A 19,373-nucleotide genomic window follows, 5' to 3' on the forward strand; every position below is an offset into this window, starting at 1 on the left:
TGAATATATTTTTCTTATGATTTATTTTATCAGAAGTGATTAATGGTGATATTTTGAATCTCTGCAGCTTTTGCAATGTGATTTTTCAATTCTTCATTCATTGGGAGTTTGTATTTCATATGTATTTGGACCTTTTATAAAGTAAACTTGAATTAAACTGTATTATATACATAACACTATATTTGACTTTGTGACTGCCATTTTGATCTTGCTTTTGTAAATAGTATTATTTAACTAAAAAGTGCATTTATAATTAGAAAATTAATTCTTTTAACAAATATTTTGATATTTGTAAAACTTGTTCAATGTAGTTGGTTAGTATTAAGAATGAGATGTATTTGTTTATATTAGAAGTAATACATCATTTGCATATATGGACTCAAGTATAAAATAGACCAGAGAATTGATTATAAGACTATCAAAATAATAAAATATTTGTACAACATAAACAGTATTTTATATAATTATTTTGAATTAAATATTTTTTATAACCATTTTTTAAACCATTCTCTGTATTAAGCAAACAATAGTTTCTCATCATCCATAAAATTAAATTAAAATATCATGAAAATTGATCTTTTGAAGCATTCAATATTTAAATTACATCATTAGATTCAACATCTAAGCACTTTTGTCAAACATCTAATGAAATATCATCCCATTTCTTTTTTCTTTTACATTTAAACAGCCCTCTGAAGATTGCAAACATTTTGAATGATAAACCGCATGGCATAAATTGCACTACAATAAAAAAATTAGTTACAATTTTGGTCACTTGTATCTATTACCTCAAATTCACAAACTCGCATTACCCTAAATGTGGTCTCTAAATTAAAAGGGTATAGCACTTTAACATTATTGCAAATTTCACATATATATCCCTTCTGACAACAGAGAGAGCAATCAGTGACATGAGCTATACCAAATTGTACAACTTTGAAATTTCTTGTTTCAAATATCCACCTGGAATTTGTGTTAAGTCCTGTACAAAATTAATATTTAAAACACAGTATGTAAAAAAAAAACCTTGCTCAGTCATAATTCTTCTTACATTGATAGAGTAAAGATGGACATGTTCATACAAATAATCTATGGCCACAATTTCTTTTGTAACTCTTCAATCACAGGTTCCCTGCAAGTGAATAGGTATGCTCTCAAGAAATTCAATTGTATTCTTAGTGCTTGCAACTGTGACATATCTTCAATGACACTATATATGTACGGATTTAATATCTATAAAATATAAAGTCAGTATGATATTAACACAATACTAAATAACACAAAATTACTTTTAGGTCAATCAATGGATGATGCAGAAACTCCTTTAGAAATCGGGCTGCACTGTGAGATACATTGTATTTATGAAAATCCCAATTATATACCACTTTAGCAGGTATTACAAATAATTCTGTGCTCATACAAGATTCACAATAATAATCTCCACTGAATGCGCAAACTCTATAAATTTACATATGATTGTTTAGACTTTCATGTTCTTAATGTAATTTTAAAGTGTTAGAAAGAACTTACTGCTCTCTTGTAACATGAATACCTAATGCGTTGGAACAACTTTGCAAGTAAAATTTTGATGACGGAGACCTTTTTGTTGAGCCAACTGGCATAATTGTTCAACATGCCTTTGCAATTCGGGCAATGTAAATATACTACTTAAGCTGTTAGAAATTATCTCAAACTCAGCAAGCTAAAAATAATTCTGAGATTTTTTCACAAGTATTTACAAAATTTACCATCAATATGAATATTAAAACAACCTCTGGTTTTGTGGAATCCAATTCTTCTGGTTCATTTGCTGATGATGATAGCTGTTGGTAAAAAATTCTCCCAAATACTTTTCAAATCAGGTGTGCTGTCGAGCTTTACTGTATTGACGGTGTAACTTTCTAATAGAGCATTATAGCTGGAAACATCATTGCCTTTTACAGAATTTTGACGTGACGTACTAGGCCTTATATTATCAATATCAGATTTTATGGATGTTACTTGCTCAGTTCCATCTGACCAGGCAGATTTTCCGGAAAGTGAATTTCCTATGAAGGGTGCCTTGTCTTTTACATTAGAATCCGGCACTGTGTTGATAGTTTCATCACATTTAGTTTCATTAAGTAGATTTTCTATTTGTTGTTGAGTTTTTGAATTATCTTCACTATCATTATTAACAGATTTAGATAAAATTATATCTAGGGCTTCTTGTTCATTGAGAATTAGATTCTGGTTTAAGCTCGACGATGGACTTGGCATGAAGTTATCAGTTAGACAAATATTGCGGAAAGAAGGGATGGGAATTTGTGTAGATTCATGTAATGTGCTCACAATGTCTACTGCAGATGAAATCTAAAATAATTACAACCAGAATGTTTTGATATTTGAAATATTCGCAAAGATAATGATACTTTGAGAACAAAAACTATTTTAAAAGGACAGAGAAATGAAGAAACTAATAACTAATGAAGAAAAACTTGTGAAATTACCGGATGAGTTTTCATAGCTGGAGCCCATATGCCAGCAATCAATAATGTTTGGTGATTCCAGGAATTTAATAAACTAGAATTGTAAGGTAAATTAAATGTCACACTGCTTTCAAAGCCTTCAATATACTTTTTAGCTATCTCCATCAAATCATTGTCTCTCAAAAATGCATGATTTTTATAATATGGAGACAATGAATTTAAATCTCTTCTCATAATATCAAAGTATGAGGATAATAATCCATCATTAAGAGCTAAACGCACCCATGAGCGACAATATCCTATATCATTAGTCAATTGTTGTAAAGATAATATCTGTAAATTAAATATTATTTTAAAACATTCACTTCATTCATGTTTGAGTGAATAAAAGATTATTAACAAAATGACTTTCTTCGTTATTTTTTAGTTGCAACTGAGTATGGTATTCCATAATTAATTATAATAGTAATGCTAAGTTGTTCCAAGCTAAAGTTCATTTAACTTACATTATCTATAACATCACGATGAGAAAATACAAGTAGCAAAGGCCAGAAACTAATTTCTGGGGGTTCATCAATTTTATCCAATAATACATTTTTGGCCTTTCTAATTAACGTGTCTTTTAACCCATGCAATAAAATTGCCTCTAGAATAACACACAAAGAGTTTGTGGCATCATTACCGCACAGAACACCTTAAAAAAGCAACAAATAAGAACGAATACTTAATTAATTTAAACTAAAAGAATATTATTATTAAACTTAATTTAATTTACAAGCAAAACTTCAAACGATTATTCATATTTATTTTTACAACGATTTGGTCTGTACAAATACCATTTTTATTATCTCTCAATTCTAGCTGAATTTCCTTGATGCTGTTTGATAACTGAGTTATCAAGGAATTTTTAATCGATGCATTTGTTCCATTTTTTCTTTTAATCCTGTTAAGAAATAGAGACATTTTTAGAACATATTATATATAATTTATTTAGAGTTCTTGGTCCTTGATGACAAGTAAATATTTTCAAAAGTGTTCAATCCACGAATGATTTTGACAGCCAACTGTCAAAATTTTAGTAAATGTCATTTTGCTGTCAAATTATTGAATAATATAAACAATTTATTATCTTCCGGTAAAATAATAGAAATTACCAATAATAATGCATTGTTAGAAAAATGCTAAATAGATAAAGACAATTTTAGTAATATGAGTATGCAGATAAAAAATAAAAATAACCATAGTGAACGGAATTTGACAAATACTGAAGTAATAGTTGAGCAGTGATTAGATAGAATTAGAAAATCAGATGTCATTAATAATTGGATAAAATTAAATTAATATTCAATAGGGAATTAAATATTTTAATATTTTATCCTATAAGCTCGCCTTTTATAAACAGATAAAAATATATTTTCTCCATGTTGTAGAGACCGTATGGCAACACTACAATTTACAAATGGAGTTTTTTGACTGATTTGTTTTGTGTCCGGCTTTTGTTCGAAAGCCAAAAATTGTTCAATACAAAGTGCTCTTGTTGATTGTTGTTAAATTAATTGTTGTGTATGCTTATTATAACAATATTATTCCTTTCATTCGTGAAACTAATGTGAAACTTGTGATGTGATCGTGTAATCTGCAAATATGGTTGAGCAGTGACAGCCTCTGTACTACAATGCGTCATGACTGTTAGGAAAACAGATTTACTCGACACCCAGGTTTGAATAAACTTTAAACAAATTATTAAATAAAAGTGCTTATTTCATATTCTTAATATAATTGTACTTATGGTTCCCATTCGCCTCGTCTTTGTGTGCTCTCGCTTATGATCAACACGTTTCTTTAAGGATGGGTTAAGGAAAACTATCCTTTTCTTGTGTCATGTTTATTTTCTTATAAGATGATAATTAGGAATGTTTTATAGTTAATTTTGTTTACTGTAATTTTGTAATATGGAAATATAAACTTCGATTAGTTTCCTTTGGTCCTTTTCAGTGACTTAAGGTGAGCTATAAATCTTACCCCTAATCAAATTAGTATTGTGTCATGTATTGCATAATATTCAATTAATTAATATTTATTAAAGGTCCATTACTTCTGTGCCATGTGCTATATGTCTATTTGATTCTTAAATTATATCAAAATTCAAGTTTTTAATATTTTTTTCTTAATTGCTTCGTTTTGTAATATTAATTGGTGTAATTATATTTGTTGTTTTATTATGATTATTAATGGTCTGTTGTTGTTATTATTCATGATGCTATATTTAAATATCGGTATGCGTTCAATTTGTTTATCGCACGAGATTGTTATGAATTCAACGAAATGTTGATATAACTATTGTATTATTATTTTTGCTTTAATTTTATTTTGCTGTCGCGTTTTAATTAAGTGATAAATGCTAATGAAATATGCACATATATTTTTGTACGAAATTTTTATCATAGATAGAGAACAGTCAGTACAGTACACATTTGCTATTCTTCAATAATAGTTATTTATGTTTGTGATGTTAAAAAAAATTACCATAGTGCACTACTCCATATGAGTGTTGTTATTTAAAATTAAAATTATTTAACAAATAAGTGCAAAAGGAGTGCAGTGTATTTATATTTATAACTTTACTAGCAAACCCGACTAACTCCGTTTCGCCACCAGATGGTTTCGTGAGAAAGATGAAGAAAATTTTTTGTTTTGTTTTATATTTAAAAAGGAAAAATTTGATTTTATTACGCAACAGTAATGAATTTATTTCGATTACAAAAATGAAGTGTTTTTAGTTGAACTTCTCTAAGTAAATGAAAGTGAATCCGCAAATTATCCGTTTCATTGAAGTGCTCTTTGGTAAACCACCTTTTTTGTTTTTTGGTCTGACGTTAAAACAAACAAAGCGGATGGTTTTCCAACTCGTGAACAGGCAACGTATAACTTCCCATGTGAAAAACAATGATTTTCTAAATAATCTATTTGAAATTTATCCCGCAAACACTAAGCGATTGCCCTTGCGACTTGTTATTGCAAACACAAGGCGAACTGGAAATTGCAATCGTTTGAAGTCAAACGGAAGACCAGTCGGAATCATTGGTATGTCACCAAATCGCCAGCAATTTTTGATTGAATGGTGAAATTCAGTGCGTGTACATCGTTATTGTTTGCGGCAAGAATTGCTCGTTAACTTAACCAAGCATAATTCTGATAATTCTCACTAATGTCATTACTCGAATAACCTTAGCTATAAACCTTGCGGAGCCCGAGACCTTTCCAACGAATGCAAAATTGTCGAAATCGGTTCGTGCGTTCTGGAGTTACATCGTCAGGAAGGAAAACCCAGGATATATATGCTATATATATATATATATATATATATATATATATATATATATTTGTAAAATTTTTAGCAGCCCAACAGTCGAATTAAAAAAAGAGATTAAATAACAAAATTATTTATTCCATTATACGTTATATATATATATATATATATATATATATATATATATATATGTATATATATTTGAAGTCTTGAATTTGATGTTGATATATATGTTTAATTTGAGTTAAAAAGTCGGGCGTTACATCAATAAAAATAGTATGAGTTTTTTTAAAAATTTATTTATTTAAAATCCATACGTTTCGGCTAGCATCTTAGCCTTCATTCAATGGTAATCAATTTAACTATAAAAATTAAAACTAAATAAATAATATGTAAGAAATTTCATAGAAAAACAATAATAATAATAATAATAAAACATTTACAATGTTGTATCCTAATATAACATATGAAAACATTATTAATCCATGGTATAAGTATGTGCACATTGATCACAGATTGTAAAACACACTAATAAACTTGATAACTTAACAAGTTGTCGAAACTATGTATTTACTGTTCGGAGTTTGAGATAGAAATGTCACATTTTTTCAAGGGCTGTAGATTTTTCGAAAAAACAGAAAAAACTTTTAGGCTTAAAATATACTTTGAACCTTTTAGAATATGAGGAAAAATATTCCATACCTAAAACTTTATTTTTTTACTTGTAATTATGAGCTTTTTCCCATGCGCGTCGGGCTGCTCCGAACCGACACCGCTCAAATTCATTAAAAACTGGTGGGGCGCATGGCATCGTGCCTTAAGGCAAATTGCTGGAACTTCCCGTACCAAAAATTATTATTTTTTAAAAAAAAACGATTAACATTTGCGAAAAAAATTTACTTCGAAAAAATTAGATTTTTGAGAAACTATTATGTCCGCAACTAAGTTTCTGCTGTTTTTCGATGAAAATGTAACTTTATTATATAAAAACTCTTACATCTGATTTATTCAAAGTATTGCCCATCGCTAGACACATCTTTTGCACACCTTTCTGGCAGAGCTCGAATACCTTGGCGCCAAAAGTGTTCGTCTTTTGAGGCTATCTACGAACCAAGTCATTTTCTAAGGTCTTCACATGAGTTGAACTGCTGATCTGCCAGGTCATGTGCCATCGAATGGAACAAGGTAAAATCCGATAGTGCAATATCTGGGGAATATAGTGGGTGGGGTAGGACTTTTCATTTGAGCGTTCCCAATAAGTTTTAATAGTCTTGGAAACGTGAGGCCAAGCGTTGTCATGCAGTAAAATCATTCTGCTCGTATTGTGGCCGTTTTTCGCGCAGTGCTCGGCAAAATTGCGTCAATTGAGTTTGACACAGTACTCCAGTGATAGTTTCGCTCGGTTTCAACAGCTCATAATAAATAACACCGACCTGGTCTCACCATATGAAGAGCATAACCCTCTCAGTAAATATTCGGCCAAACTGAGATTTTTTCCTCTTTGGATTACTGTAATATACATAATCATTTTTTATCATCTGTCATGATGTGATGAAGAACCCCTTCTTTTCTCGCCGCTGGAGCAGTTGTTCACAGGCGAAAAAACGACGCTCGACGTCTCTTGGCTTCAACTCACAAGGAACCCAAGTTTGCTTCCGAATCATCCCCCCACCCCTCCCAACGCATGAAATCTTGGAAATGGCTTGACGGGTAACTTCTAATTCTGAAGCAAGATCTTCTTGAGCTTGGCACGAATCCTCTTCGAGCAAGGTCTCCAATTCAGCGTTCTTGAAGGTTTTGGTTTGCCTTTACTAGGGTAGTGTTCAACATCAAACACAATCTTTGAAGCGACGATACCCATCACGGCATGTTGTATCACTCAGAGCAGCATCTCCGTAGTTCTCGATGCACTTGAGCTGCCGTTTTTTTGGAATGGAAGACGAAAATCAACATTCCCCGCAAATGACGATTGTTTGGCATGAAATTAGACATCTTCATTTAACCAGAAGTGTATAATGCAAAAACGGAATCACTTATGTGTCGCAGCGGTTTGTTTACCATATGTCTAGAGAGGAGACATTGGTCTAGGTGTTTGGTAGATCGGAAGGCCATTTCTTGCTTAATCTTCTTAACCGATGAACTTCTAATTTTGATCATTTCGTAGAGATTTCCAAATCCTTATGTAGGCAAAAGTTCGAAATATAACCAAGGTGCATTAGGCAGGATACGCAGAATTTTGTTCTGGCACCTTTGAATGATGTTTGAGCAACCCCATAGTTCGATTCTATAAGTCCAAAAGGGCACTATGATAGTTTTGTACAGAAGTACCTTGTTATCGAGAGAAATTTCATATTTCCTCCCAAAAAGCCAGTAAAAATCTTTTATAATCTACCAAGATAAAATATGGGAATGGGTATAAATGAATGAGTGTAAATTTACTTCAATAAGTATAAATTTAATTCATGAGCATTAATTTAATTTAATGAGTGTAAATCGACTACAATGAGTGTAAATCTGCTATAACGAGAGTAAATCGACTCAATTGGCTGTAAATCTACTTCTAATGTTTTCCAATGAGTGAAAATCTAAGATTGTATGTAAATTTACGTGAGTGATGAGTATAACGCCATCTAATTATTATTACTACTTATTAACTGCCCACACCCTGTGTGAGCAAAAATTGATGGAAACTTTTTTTTTTATTTCAAATATAATAACCGCCAAAAAAGCAAACGTGCGTTTAAAAGAATGTCATCATCAACAATAAATGATTAAGGGGCCATTAATTAACCTCGTGAGGCGTAAATGGGGGAGGGTGTTTAATAAAAATGCACGAAATATCACAAGGGGATCTAGTAAAATACCACATATATTTAATTTTTACCCGAATTTTCAAAAACAAATCCACAATTTTTCAAAAAAAAAAATCCGGAAGTTTAACATTTTTTCTAGGTACTAAAAGTACTCGTGATGTTAAATGGGAGATCAGGGATAATTTTAAATATTACCAAGTATCACCAAGGAGGCGTCCATTTATCTCGTGAGCTTTTTAGGGGGATAGGGGGTTTGACAAAAAATCACGAAATATCACGAGAGAGGAGAGTAAGATATCACGTGTATTTATTATTATTTTTTTTTTAATTCAATCATTTTCAAAAAAATTCAAAAATTCTTGTAATTATGTTACGTACTTAGGAAATTTATTAAAACTCTCCTTCGATAATTCAGGTTGTTGAGTTATAATTTAACCCTTGTAGCTGTGGACTGTATTAAACACTGATTTGTTTGTATATTATGTATTTGTTGCAGTTCTTATTACAATCACTGATTTGTTACTAAGTTATAATGAAATAAGAAATATTTATTGGTTATTTACTAAACATGTTGTTTCGCGGACTTTACTTTTAGAAGTGAACAACTAGTTCAATTAAAATACTCCGCTACCCTCTCAACCAGGGGTAGCAACCATTCCGTGTAAAGCTTAATGCCCTGAAGGTTGTCACCTTCATGGCCAATATAATAAAACGAAAATACGTCCGAACAATTCTAGTCTTATCACGCAACTACTAATACACGTGGTGTTCGGTGGGGAGGAGGCAATTTTGAATATCACTATGTGTCACCAAGGGCGAAGGGGGACCAAAAATTCTCAAAACTCGCTCACGTGATTAATTTACGCTCCCTAAGAGGGAGTTCAAAAATCCTTGAAAATCTATCACGTGATTAGGTAAAGGCCCCTAATAAATCAGTATAAATATGACTTTTAATTTTATGTATTTTTTTATTTTGTGAGAAAACTTTACCCTTTTTGAGAGCCCCGCGAGGATTTTACAGAGTAGGATGTGTAAACCAGATTTAATAATGAAAATAATGAACTTAAGATATATTTTTCTTCAATTTTTATCTAGTGAATTTTTTTTTTGTATGAATACGATTCATATAGTAACTTGCGGTGGTGGCTGAGAGTGGACAAATGACCGAAAATAGTTAATTTTTAATCGAATATATTTGATTTGCGAGCCAGCGGTAGCGATATCGGTTAGAGCGTGGGTTAGTACCAACTAGTCTCAAGTTTGCTGGTTCGATTCCCCCTACCACCAAGCATGACATCAGGCAACTTTGATGTCAAATTTCCACTTGAGGTCATAGATCTTAAATAAAGCCTCAAGTGAAAATCGCCTCTCGTGGTGGGTATAGATGCATATCATAGATGAAAAAGTATGACATATAATCGAATAATAAAGTTCTTACTAATAGTCCGCAATTATTATTTAAGAAAAGATTTATATAAAAAAAACTGTTAGTATATACCCCTCGTCCCGGATTAACATAACTGGAAATTTCCGTTTCGGTTTTGACTTATTGTTAGAAAAATATGATCAACTTACTACAATTTTAATAAACGTCTAGTAAATCCAGTACAATCGGTGTAGTAAATCTAATACGATGAGTGTAGTATATCTAGTACAATGCGTTTATTAAATCCACTACAATGGGTCTAGTAAATCTACTACAACGAATGTAGTAAATCTACTATAGTAAGTGTAGTAAAGCTACTACAATGGGTACAATGAGTGTAGTAAATCTACTGTTATGAATGTAGTAAATCGTAAATCTACTACTACTACTACTATAATGGGTGAACAAATCCAAAACAAAAAAGTGCAGTAAATCTACTACAATGAGAGTAGTAAATCTACTACCATGAGAGTAGTAAATCGACTATAATAAGTGTAGTAAATCTACTACAATGGGTCTATGAGTGTAGTAAATGTAGTAAATGTAGTTCAATGGGTCTACTAAATCTACTTCAAGGAGTGCAGTAAATCTACTACAATGAATGTAGTAAATCTACAATAATAAATGTACTAAATCTACTGCAGTTGATCTAGTAATTCTACTACAATGATTGTAGTAAGGCTACTACAATGAATGTAGTAAATCTATATCAATGAGTGTAGTAAATCTACTACAATGGGTGTAGTAAAGCTATTGCAGTGAGTGTAGTGAAGCTACTACAATGAGTGTAGTAAATCTACTACAATGAGTGTAGTAAATCTACTACAATGAGTGCGGTAAATGTATTTCACTTGGTCGAGTAAATCTACTACAATGGTTGTAGTAAATCTACTACAATGAGTATAGTAAATCTACTACAATGAGTGTGGTAAATGTATTTCAATTGGTCGAGTAAATCTACTACAATGGTTGTAGTAAATCTACTACAATGAGTATAGTAAATCTACTACAATGAGTGTAGTAAATCTACTACAATGAGTGCGGTAAATGTATTTTAATTGGTCGAGTAAATCTACTACAATGGTTGTAGTAAATCTACTAAAATGAGTATAGTAAATCTCCTACAATGAGTATAGTAAATCTACTACAATGAGTGTGGTAAATGTATTTCAATTGGTCTAGTAAATCTACTACAATGGTTGTAGTAAATCTAATACAATGAGTGTAGTAAATCTACTACAATGAGTGCGGTAAATGTATTTCAATTGGTCGAGTAAATCTACTACAATGGTTGTAGTAAATCTACTACAATGAGTGCGGTAAATGTATTTCAATTGGTCGAGTAAATCTACTACAATGGTGTAGTAAATCTACTACAATGAGTATAGTAAATCTACTACAATGAGTGCGGTAAATGTATTTCAATTGGTCGAGTAAATCTACTACAATGGTTGTAGTAAATCTACTACAATGAGTGCGGTAAATGTATTTCAATTGGTCGAGTAAATCTACTACAATGGTGTAGTAAATCTACTACAATGAGTATAGTAAATCTACTACAATGAGTGCGGTAAATGTATTTCAATTGGTCGAGTAAATCTACTACAATGGTTGTAGTAAATCTACTACAATGAGTGCGGTAAATGTATTTCAATTGGTCGAGTAAATCTTCTACAATGGTTGTAGTAAATCTACTACAATGAGTATAGTAAATCTACTACAATGAGTGTGGTAAATGTATTTTAATTGGTCGAGTAAATCTACTACAATGGTGTAGTAAATCTACTACAATGAGTATAGTAAATCTACTACAATGAGTGCGGTAAATGTATTTCAATTGGTCGAGTAAATCTACTACAATGGTTGTAGTAAATCTACTACAATGAGTGCGGTAAATGTATTTCAATTGGTCGAGTAAATCTACTACAATGGTGTAGTAAATCTACTACAATGAGTATAGTAAATCTACTACAATGAGTGCGGTAAATGTATTTCAATTGGTCGAGTAAATCTACTACAATGGTTGTAGTAAATCTACTACAATGAGTGCGGTAAATGTATTTCAATTGGTCGAGTAAATCTACTACAATGAGTATAGTAAATCTACTACAATGAGTGCGGTAAATGTATTTCAATTGGTCGAGTAAATCTTCTACAATGGTTGTAGTAAATCTACTACAATGAGTATAGTAAATCTACTACAATGAGTGTGGTAAATGTATTTTAATTGGTCGAGTAAATCTACTACAATGGTGTAGTAAATCTACTACAATGAGTATAGTAAATCTACTACAATGAGTGCGGTAAATGTATTTCAATTGGTCGAGTAAATCTACTACAATGGTTGTAGTAAATCTACTACAATGAGTATAGTAAATCTACTACAATGAGTGTGGTAAATGTATTTCAATTGGTCGAGTAAATCTACTACAATGGTGTAGTAAATCTACTACAATGAGTATAGTAAATCTACTACAATGAGTGCGGTAAATGTATTTCAATTGGTCGAGTAAATCTACTACAATGGTTGTAGTAAATCTACTACAATGAGTATAGTAAATCTACTACAATGAGTGTGGTAAATGTATTTTAATTGGTCGAGTAAATCTACTACAATGGTGTAGTAAATCTACTACAATGAGTATAGTAAATCTACTACAATGAGTGCGGTAAATGTATTTCAATTGGTCGAGTAAATCTACTACAATGGTTGTAGTAAATCTACTACAATGAGTATAGTAAATCTACTACAATGAGTGTGGTAAATGTATTTCAATTGGTCGAGTAAATCTACTACAATGGTGTAGTAAATCTACTACAATGAGTATAGTAAATCTACTACAATGAGTGCGGTAAATGTATTTCAATTGGTCGAGTAAATCTACTACAATGGTTTAGTAAATCTACTACAATGAGTGCGGTAAATGTATTTCAATTGGTCGAGTAAATCTACTACAATGGTGTAGTAAATCTACTACAATGAGTATAGTAAATCTACTACAATGAGTGCGGTAAATGTATTTCAATTGGTCGAGTAAATCTACTACAATGGTTGTAGTAAATCTACTACAATGAGTGCGGTAAATGTATTTCAATTGGTCGAGTAAATCTACTACAATGGGTCTAGTAAATCTACTACAATTAAGGTGACCATACCTCCCGGATTGGCCGGTACAGTCCCGGATTTCCACCTTGTGTCTCAGGTTATTTCAAAAGCATGATTTGTACCGGATTTAGATCTTTTGTCCTGGCTTTTTTCAAAAATTAACAGATGAATTAACAAGTAACATTAAAATGTATGAAAACAAACGAACAAGTGCTAATTTTTTCAAAATATTTATGAATAAAATTGAATAGAATATTATACAAGGCTCAAAAGCGCGAAAAACATATAGATTCATATAAGATATAACATCATAGACAAGGCCGGATTTAGAAATTTGGCGCCCTGGGGCACTGACAAAAATGCCGCCCCATCCCTGAAATGTTTCTTAAATTGTTTTTATATATTATTCCTGTACCAAAAATTAGAATTAAAAAAAAATATTTTTTGAAAACAATTTTTGAAAATTTTGAGCTTTTTTTTATATTTTGAAATTTTTTGCAGCGCGATTGCTTTGAAAAAAGTTCATAATTTTCAAAAAATTTCAATATACATATAAAAAAAAGGTTTTTAAAGGGCATTTTTTCATATTTCTGAAAATTTTAATGCTCTTTATAAAATGTAATTTTCAGTAAGAGAAATTCCAGTAATTTTCAGTGATTAATCGTCACTAGTTTAATTTTTTTAGGCGCTATAGGCTTGAAAGTGCACAAATTTGTCGTTCTAAGAGAGCTCGAGATTTGAAGCACATATTTTTCTTAAACTTTCAGCTCCTTTACGAAACTTTATATTAGCCCAATTGCCAAATTTGATAATAACTTGTTAACCAATTTGATAATTTATGTTCGGAGAGGGAGTCAAAGAAAAATAATAAAATTTAATAATCGTCTATTTGAATCCAAATTTTGCATTGCATTCGTAGTATGTTTTATATAAATTAATAAAAGTTAACTATATTTCTGGAAATAAAAAACGTTATTAAAAAAATTAGTTGATTACATTGTATAGCATTTTTTCCCACTATCCAAATTTTACCGCCCCCGAAAATCTGCCGCCCTGGGCAGTAGCCCCGACTGCCCCTACTGTAAATCCAGCACTGCACATATAATAAAATCGTCAGCAAATACTTCGAGTATAGATAATTAGTCCTTATACCTAGTAGACACGCCGCTGGGTGTTGCTACTATCTTCTGGTTTATATTGTAAGATAGTTATTGTTAGCGATCTCTGCTTAATGTTAATGCTCATGTAAAACAGATTGCAGAATTAATTAAATAAAAAAAAATTTGATTTGCAGGAGTCGGACAAATTTGCGGTAGCGTTTGGTGACGGTATCTGTAATGATGGCACGTCGCTCGGACGCCGTACGCACCGTGAGCGTCGCCGTTGTCGGCTTGTCTGGAATGGAACGCGACAAAGGACAAATGGGCGTAGGAAAATCCTGCCTCTGTAACAGATTCATGAGGACACTGACTGATGATTATAGCGTCGATCATATATCCGTTTTGAGCCAGGTACAAATTGGTTATACAGTAGAACCTCGATTATCCGGACTAATTGTTGTCGATAGGCATCCGGATAATCGAAAATCCGGATAATCCAAATTATGAAGAATAATGTTTTGTTTATCAAAAATAACAAATGCATACATAGATATCAACAAAAATCGATGTTTATTAGAAAATTAAACACTTACATATTTTCTTAGATTACATTATACATATTATATTAACATGAGCTAAAATATTCAGGTGGTACGTAAAGTATCGTATGTATAAGTATCAGGTGGTACGTAAAGTAAGTATGAAGAAGAAAAGTTGCTTACAAATAATTTGTTGATCGTTTTTGTAAAAACCAACAATATAAAGCTTCTTCTAAGAGTTCATTTTTCGGTCTCTTTACCATTTTCCGATTTTCACTACCCTCTTCTTTACTATCTAATTTGCAAGTGTACGACAAAATTGAAGCGGCATTCTTTTCAATATCGCTTATAGTGGATGTATCTATACTACACCATACCTATCAGCTAACTTACGGCCGGTTTCGCCTTTTTTTAATGATTCTATAATGTTTATTTTATCTTTAAGGGATAACACCACCCTTTAAAAATGTATATATGCACGTCAAAACAGAGAATGTATTAATGTATATATGCACATCAGAATATGCAAGTTCCGACGCGATTATGTCCGGATAATCGCGAATCCATATAACCGAGGTCCGGATAATCGAGGTTCTACTGTAATTATACCGCGCTTGATTCAAAACTTTTCAAGATAAAATTTTGAGGATATTCTGGTCTAGAATTAAAAAAAAAAAAAGATTTTGTTTTTTTTTTCATTATCTATTGAAGATATGTGCACAAGAGTATTTTTCACAATTTAAATTAAAAAATTGGTGACGATAATTCTCCTCTCTTTTCTATTTTAGCGTTTTTTCTTGAAACTGTCTTTTTCGAAACACGATGTCCACGGTTTCGCAAACTTTTACTGGACCGACAAGAAATTTTTACAGAATCTTTATTAGCCCGGACAATTTAAACCTAAAATCTGGGTGAAGGTTACTATAATTTATAATTCATAGTTCAGGGCGTTTAAGCGTACTTTTCAAAGTGACATCTTTAAAACGGTGGCTTTGAGCAAAAAAAAATTGATCCATTTTTTTGTAGATAATTTTATACTCTACAATATTGTCTCAGGTGATTTTGCGATAAAACTGACCATTTAGCTAAAAATCGCAAAAGGGTTTTTTTTTTAGCTCGCATCGGATCGATGAGATTTTTGAGATTTTTTTTATAATTGTATTTTAAACAATTTTGCTAAGTTACAGCCCATTATGAATTATTGTAACCTTGAATGCGTACCGGACTATATGTATGTGTATTGTAACTATTTTTTAAAAAATCGAGAATATAAAAAAAGTTGTAAAAAATAATTTCTTTAACAGTCGTTTTTTTAGAGAAAAAATATTTTTTAACTTGTCCGTAGTTGTTTATGCGATTGCGTCATTATTCTAGATTAATAATATACATGTATTTTTCTTCGAATTATTTGAAGGGCTGAAATCATGGGTATGGTCAGTCAGGTGCCAATTTTTCAAGACCCCTCCACGTCATCCTTTTCTAGAATTAAACTCGATGACTATTTTATTATTATTTTTATAAATTCACAAGGCATTACTAACTAGTAAAAAAAATAGTAAAAATATGGTCTAGATATTCTCCTTAAAGTAACAGAAACCCATTTTTTGGAAATTTCACTCTTTACATAATTTCAGTTCAATGGACCTTGATTGTAATTTTATAAACCAAGAAGTATTTGTATTTTATTTCGTAGTATAATATCAATGTATTAATTGTGTTTCTATACCGACTTTAGTGGCAGAGTAGTCAACAATGACCATTTCTTATATTGGGGCGAAGTTCTCAAAACCTCCGAGGAAGGTGGCGAGTATAACTTCCACGTTATTGAACAAACTGAGTTTATCGACGACGCTCTTTCCAACCTTCAAAGGTATTTTAACTTCTCTTTTATAAAATTTCTCTGAAAGTAATTCGATTTATGTTTGGACTTACTTCACTTTTATATTGCACTTTAGGAGGTAACTCGAGCCCTACGTAAAAGCGTTGTGCGGCTACAAAGATAACGTCTGCTGAAAAGCTCATGTACATATGCAAGAATCAACTTGGCATAGAAAAAGAATACGAACAAAAGGTCCTTCCGGACGGAAAATTGAACATTGATGGTTTTATATGTGTGTTTGACGTGAGTGTCGTTCCAAACCGTTCACTTGAAAAACAGATTGAACATGTCGCCGGTATACTTAATAGTTTGATGAAAACTAAAAAACCCATAGTTCTTGTAACCACAAAGAATGATGACTCCAACGATGCTTATACGCGAGAAGCTGAAAAAGTAATTCAACGCAAAGAATACAAGGGTCAAATTGCTATGATAGAAACTTCAGCGCATCAAAATATAAATGTAGAATTAGCATTCATTTATCTAGCCCAAATGATAGATAAGGCAAAAATTCGATCAAAGGTAATTTCATATGCTGAAGCAAATAGAATGAGGAAGGAAATGTTAGAAGCTTCTACAGATGCATTCTCACGATTAATTAGGACCCATGTTAAAGATCACAGGTATTTTTGAAAATCATATTTTTTACCTTTAATTGATTAAGAAGATATTATGTTGCCTGTTACCTTATTTTTTTAATATAAAAATTATTTAAGGGCGACATGACGCAAACAGCTAAGAACTAGCTGGTCAGAAGGAAGATGGACATATTTTGTAGAGTTATTTGGATTGGATGGATCTCAACGTTTATTCCGAAAGCATATCAAACAATTACGAGAAGAGCAATTAGCATACAAATTAACCAGATATATAGATCAACTCTCTAAAGTTCTTCAAGAAATGATACCTGACATAAATACTCTTACGCAAAGGTACAGTGTTTTGCAAAATTACTTTTATATTTGCTTAAACCTTAATTGAAATTCGAGCATATTTGATCTTACCATTGTTTGAATTTTTGTCCCTACAGTGATTGGCCAACAATACAAGGATATTTGAAATCTAATATTGATTTTGAACGTTATTTCTATGAGTGTCCCGATGGTGAAACCTGGACAGAAATGGATTTAAGTGACACTGAAGAAACTAGAATACCTTTTGATGTCCTGGATACACCGGAAGCTGAAACAATGTATAAGAATCATGTCAATTCTTTACAGCAAGAGAGGAAGCGCCTAGAGTGAGCAAATCATTTTTATTTTGATGAATTTAATAATTTCATGTGATAGAATTAATTACTCATTATTCAATTGATAATTAACATTAATATTTTTGTATTTAATTTTTGCTAACACCAGGATGCCAAAGCGGTGAGTTTATTAATCCTTAATAATAATTAATATAAGTGAGTAATGAATTCAATAAATTACGTCCCGAAAAACTTGACCAAAAGACCGTCAAAATGAACTTTTGAAGGAGCAAAACTTGTTTAAATTGATTACTGCGACTCGACAGTTACAATCATGCGAAAATGTTACATAATCTGATAAATTTTTAAATAAGACCCCATTTTATTTTGTCCGTGTATACGATTTCATCCATATTTCCCCTACATCAGTACCTCAAATGCGATAAATAAAATTTTCTGTAGCAAAGCATATAGGTTACAAATATATATATATTTTAATTGAAATTAAGAAAAAAATCGAAAATCATATAAAATTTCTCATATGCTTACAAAATGTAAAAAAAAAAACATTCAATTCAAATACCCAAAAAATATGTATGTATTTCAATAAATTTATGAAAACAGAAATTTAATTGTAAAATTTAAATATGTTTAAGAAGTTTAGTGACTGTTATAGTAGTATTGGAATCTTTGTTTATATGTTTGCTGAAACAGTTTTTTTTCAACGTAAAGTAAATTTCAAAAAAAAAAACACAAGGTACAAGGAATGGCCTTAAATTAATATGTATGCAGAATCCAAATTCATATAATCAAGTAGTTTATTTTTATGACAGGGTATAATACCTTGCCAGGTTTTAAAATATGATCATTTATGAAATAAATAATAAAATAATTAAAAAAAAAAATTGTAGATAGAAGAAACAAAATTTAAACAACTACTGGAAGACACAGGCTATGTAACGCCAGGTAAAAATTATCTGAAGTCAGAGTATTTTTTATGGGACATGAATGTTTCGAGGCTTTGTCAGAGCATGATTGCCAACAGATTTATGATAATCATCAGAGGAAACTTGTTGAAAACGCCAAACATAATTTTCAGGTAAGAATTAATATTTCGATACATAATAGTTATGATACTTACGTTTTATTAATTATAGGAACTTTTACTGGAACATGCTGATATATTTTATCATTTTAAAAGTGTAGTTCCATCAGGTGCCATAACGCGCAAGAAGATATCAAGAAATTACAGATGTATTGCAAGATGATTCTAGGTAAGTTTATTTGTTTTGTGTATCCTATTACTATATATTTTTAAAATTTATTTATAAATGTTATTTATTACAGATACAAATTACTGGATAGATTAGATCAAGATCGTAAACTTATGCTTTTTCAACACCTTGGTTTTGTTCATTGTCCATAAGGGAACATTGTCCGGCTTATCCAAATTGTATGGATGCCCTCATTGAGAGGATTCTAGGAACAAAAGCACATAGGTTTGTTTTGTTGTATTATATTATATTTATGTATTGCACTTATA

The 19,373-nt window shown here is 31.2% G+C and overlaps 1 protein-coding gene and 1 pseudogene across 1 annotated transcript in view; one reads left to right on the forward strand and one right to left on the reverse strand.

Moving 5' to 3' along the window:
- Positions 1–634: 634 nt before the first annotated feature.
- LOC113376111 lies at positions 635–3,468 on the reverse strand (annotated as a pseudogene).
- Positions 3,469–3,976: 508 nt separating this feature from the next.
- Positions 3,977–19,373, forward strand: part of LOC113378483 (rho GTPase-activating protein 190) — a 33,159-nt gene continuing 17,762 nt past the window's right edge. The window contains exons 1-2 of the mRNA XM_026619018.1: positions 3,977–4,186; positions 14,418–14,634. Of these exons, the coding sequence (XP_026474803.1) occupies positions 14,461–14,634 (174 nt within the window). The 5' untranslated portion in view covers positions 3,977–4,186; positions 14,418–14,460. The remainder of the gene's footprint in view (positions 4,187–14,417; positions 14,635–19,373) is intronic.

The sequence above is a fragment of the Ctenocephalides felis genome, unplaced genomic scaffold (assembly GCF_003426905.1).
Source record: "Ctenocephalides felis isolate EL2017-DRISC unplaced genomic scaffold, ASM342690v1 CF-g0.4_SCAFFOLD_01886, whole genome shotgun sequence".
Taxonomy (NCBI): domain Eukaryota; kingdom Metazoa; phylum Arthropoda; class Insecta; order Siphonaptera; family Pulicidae; genus Ctenocephalides; species Ctenocephalides felis.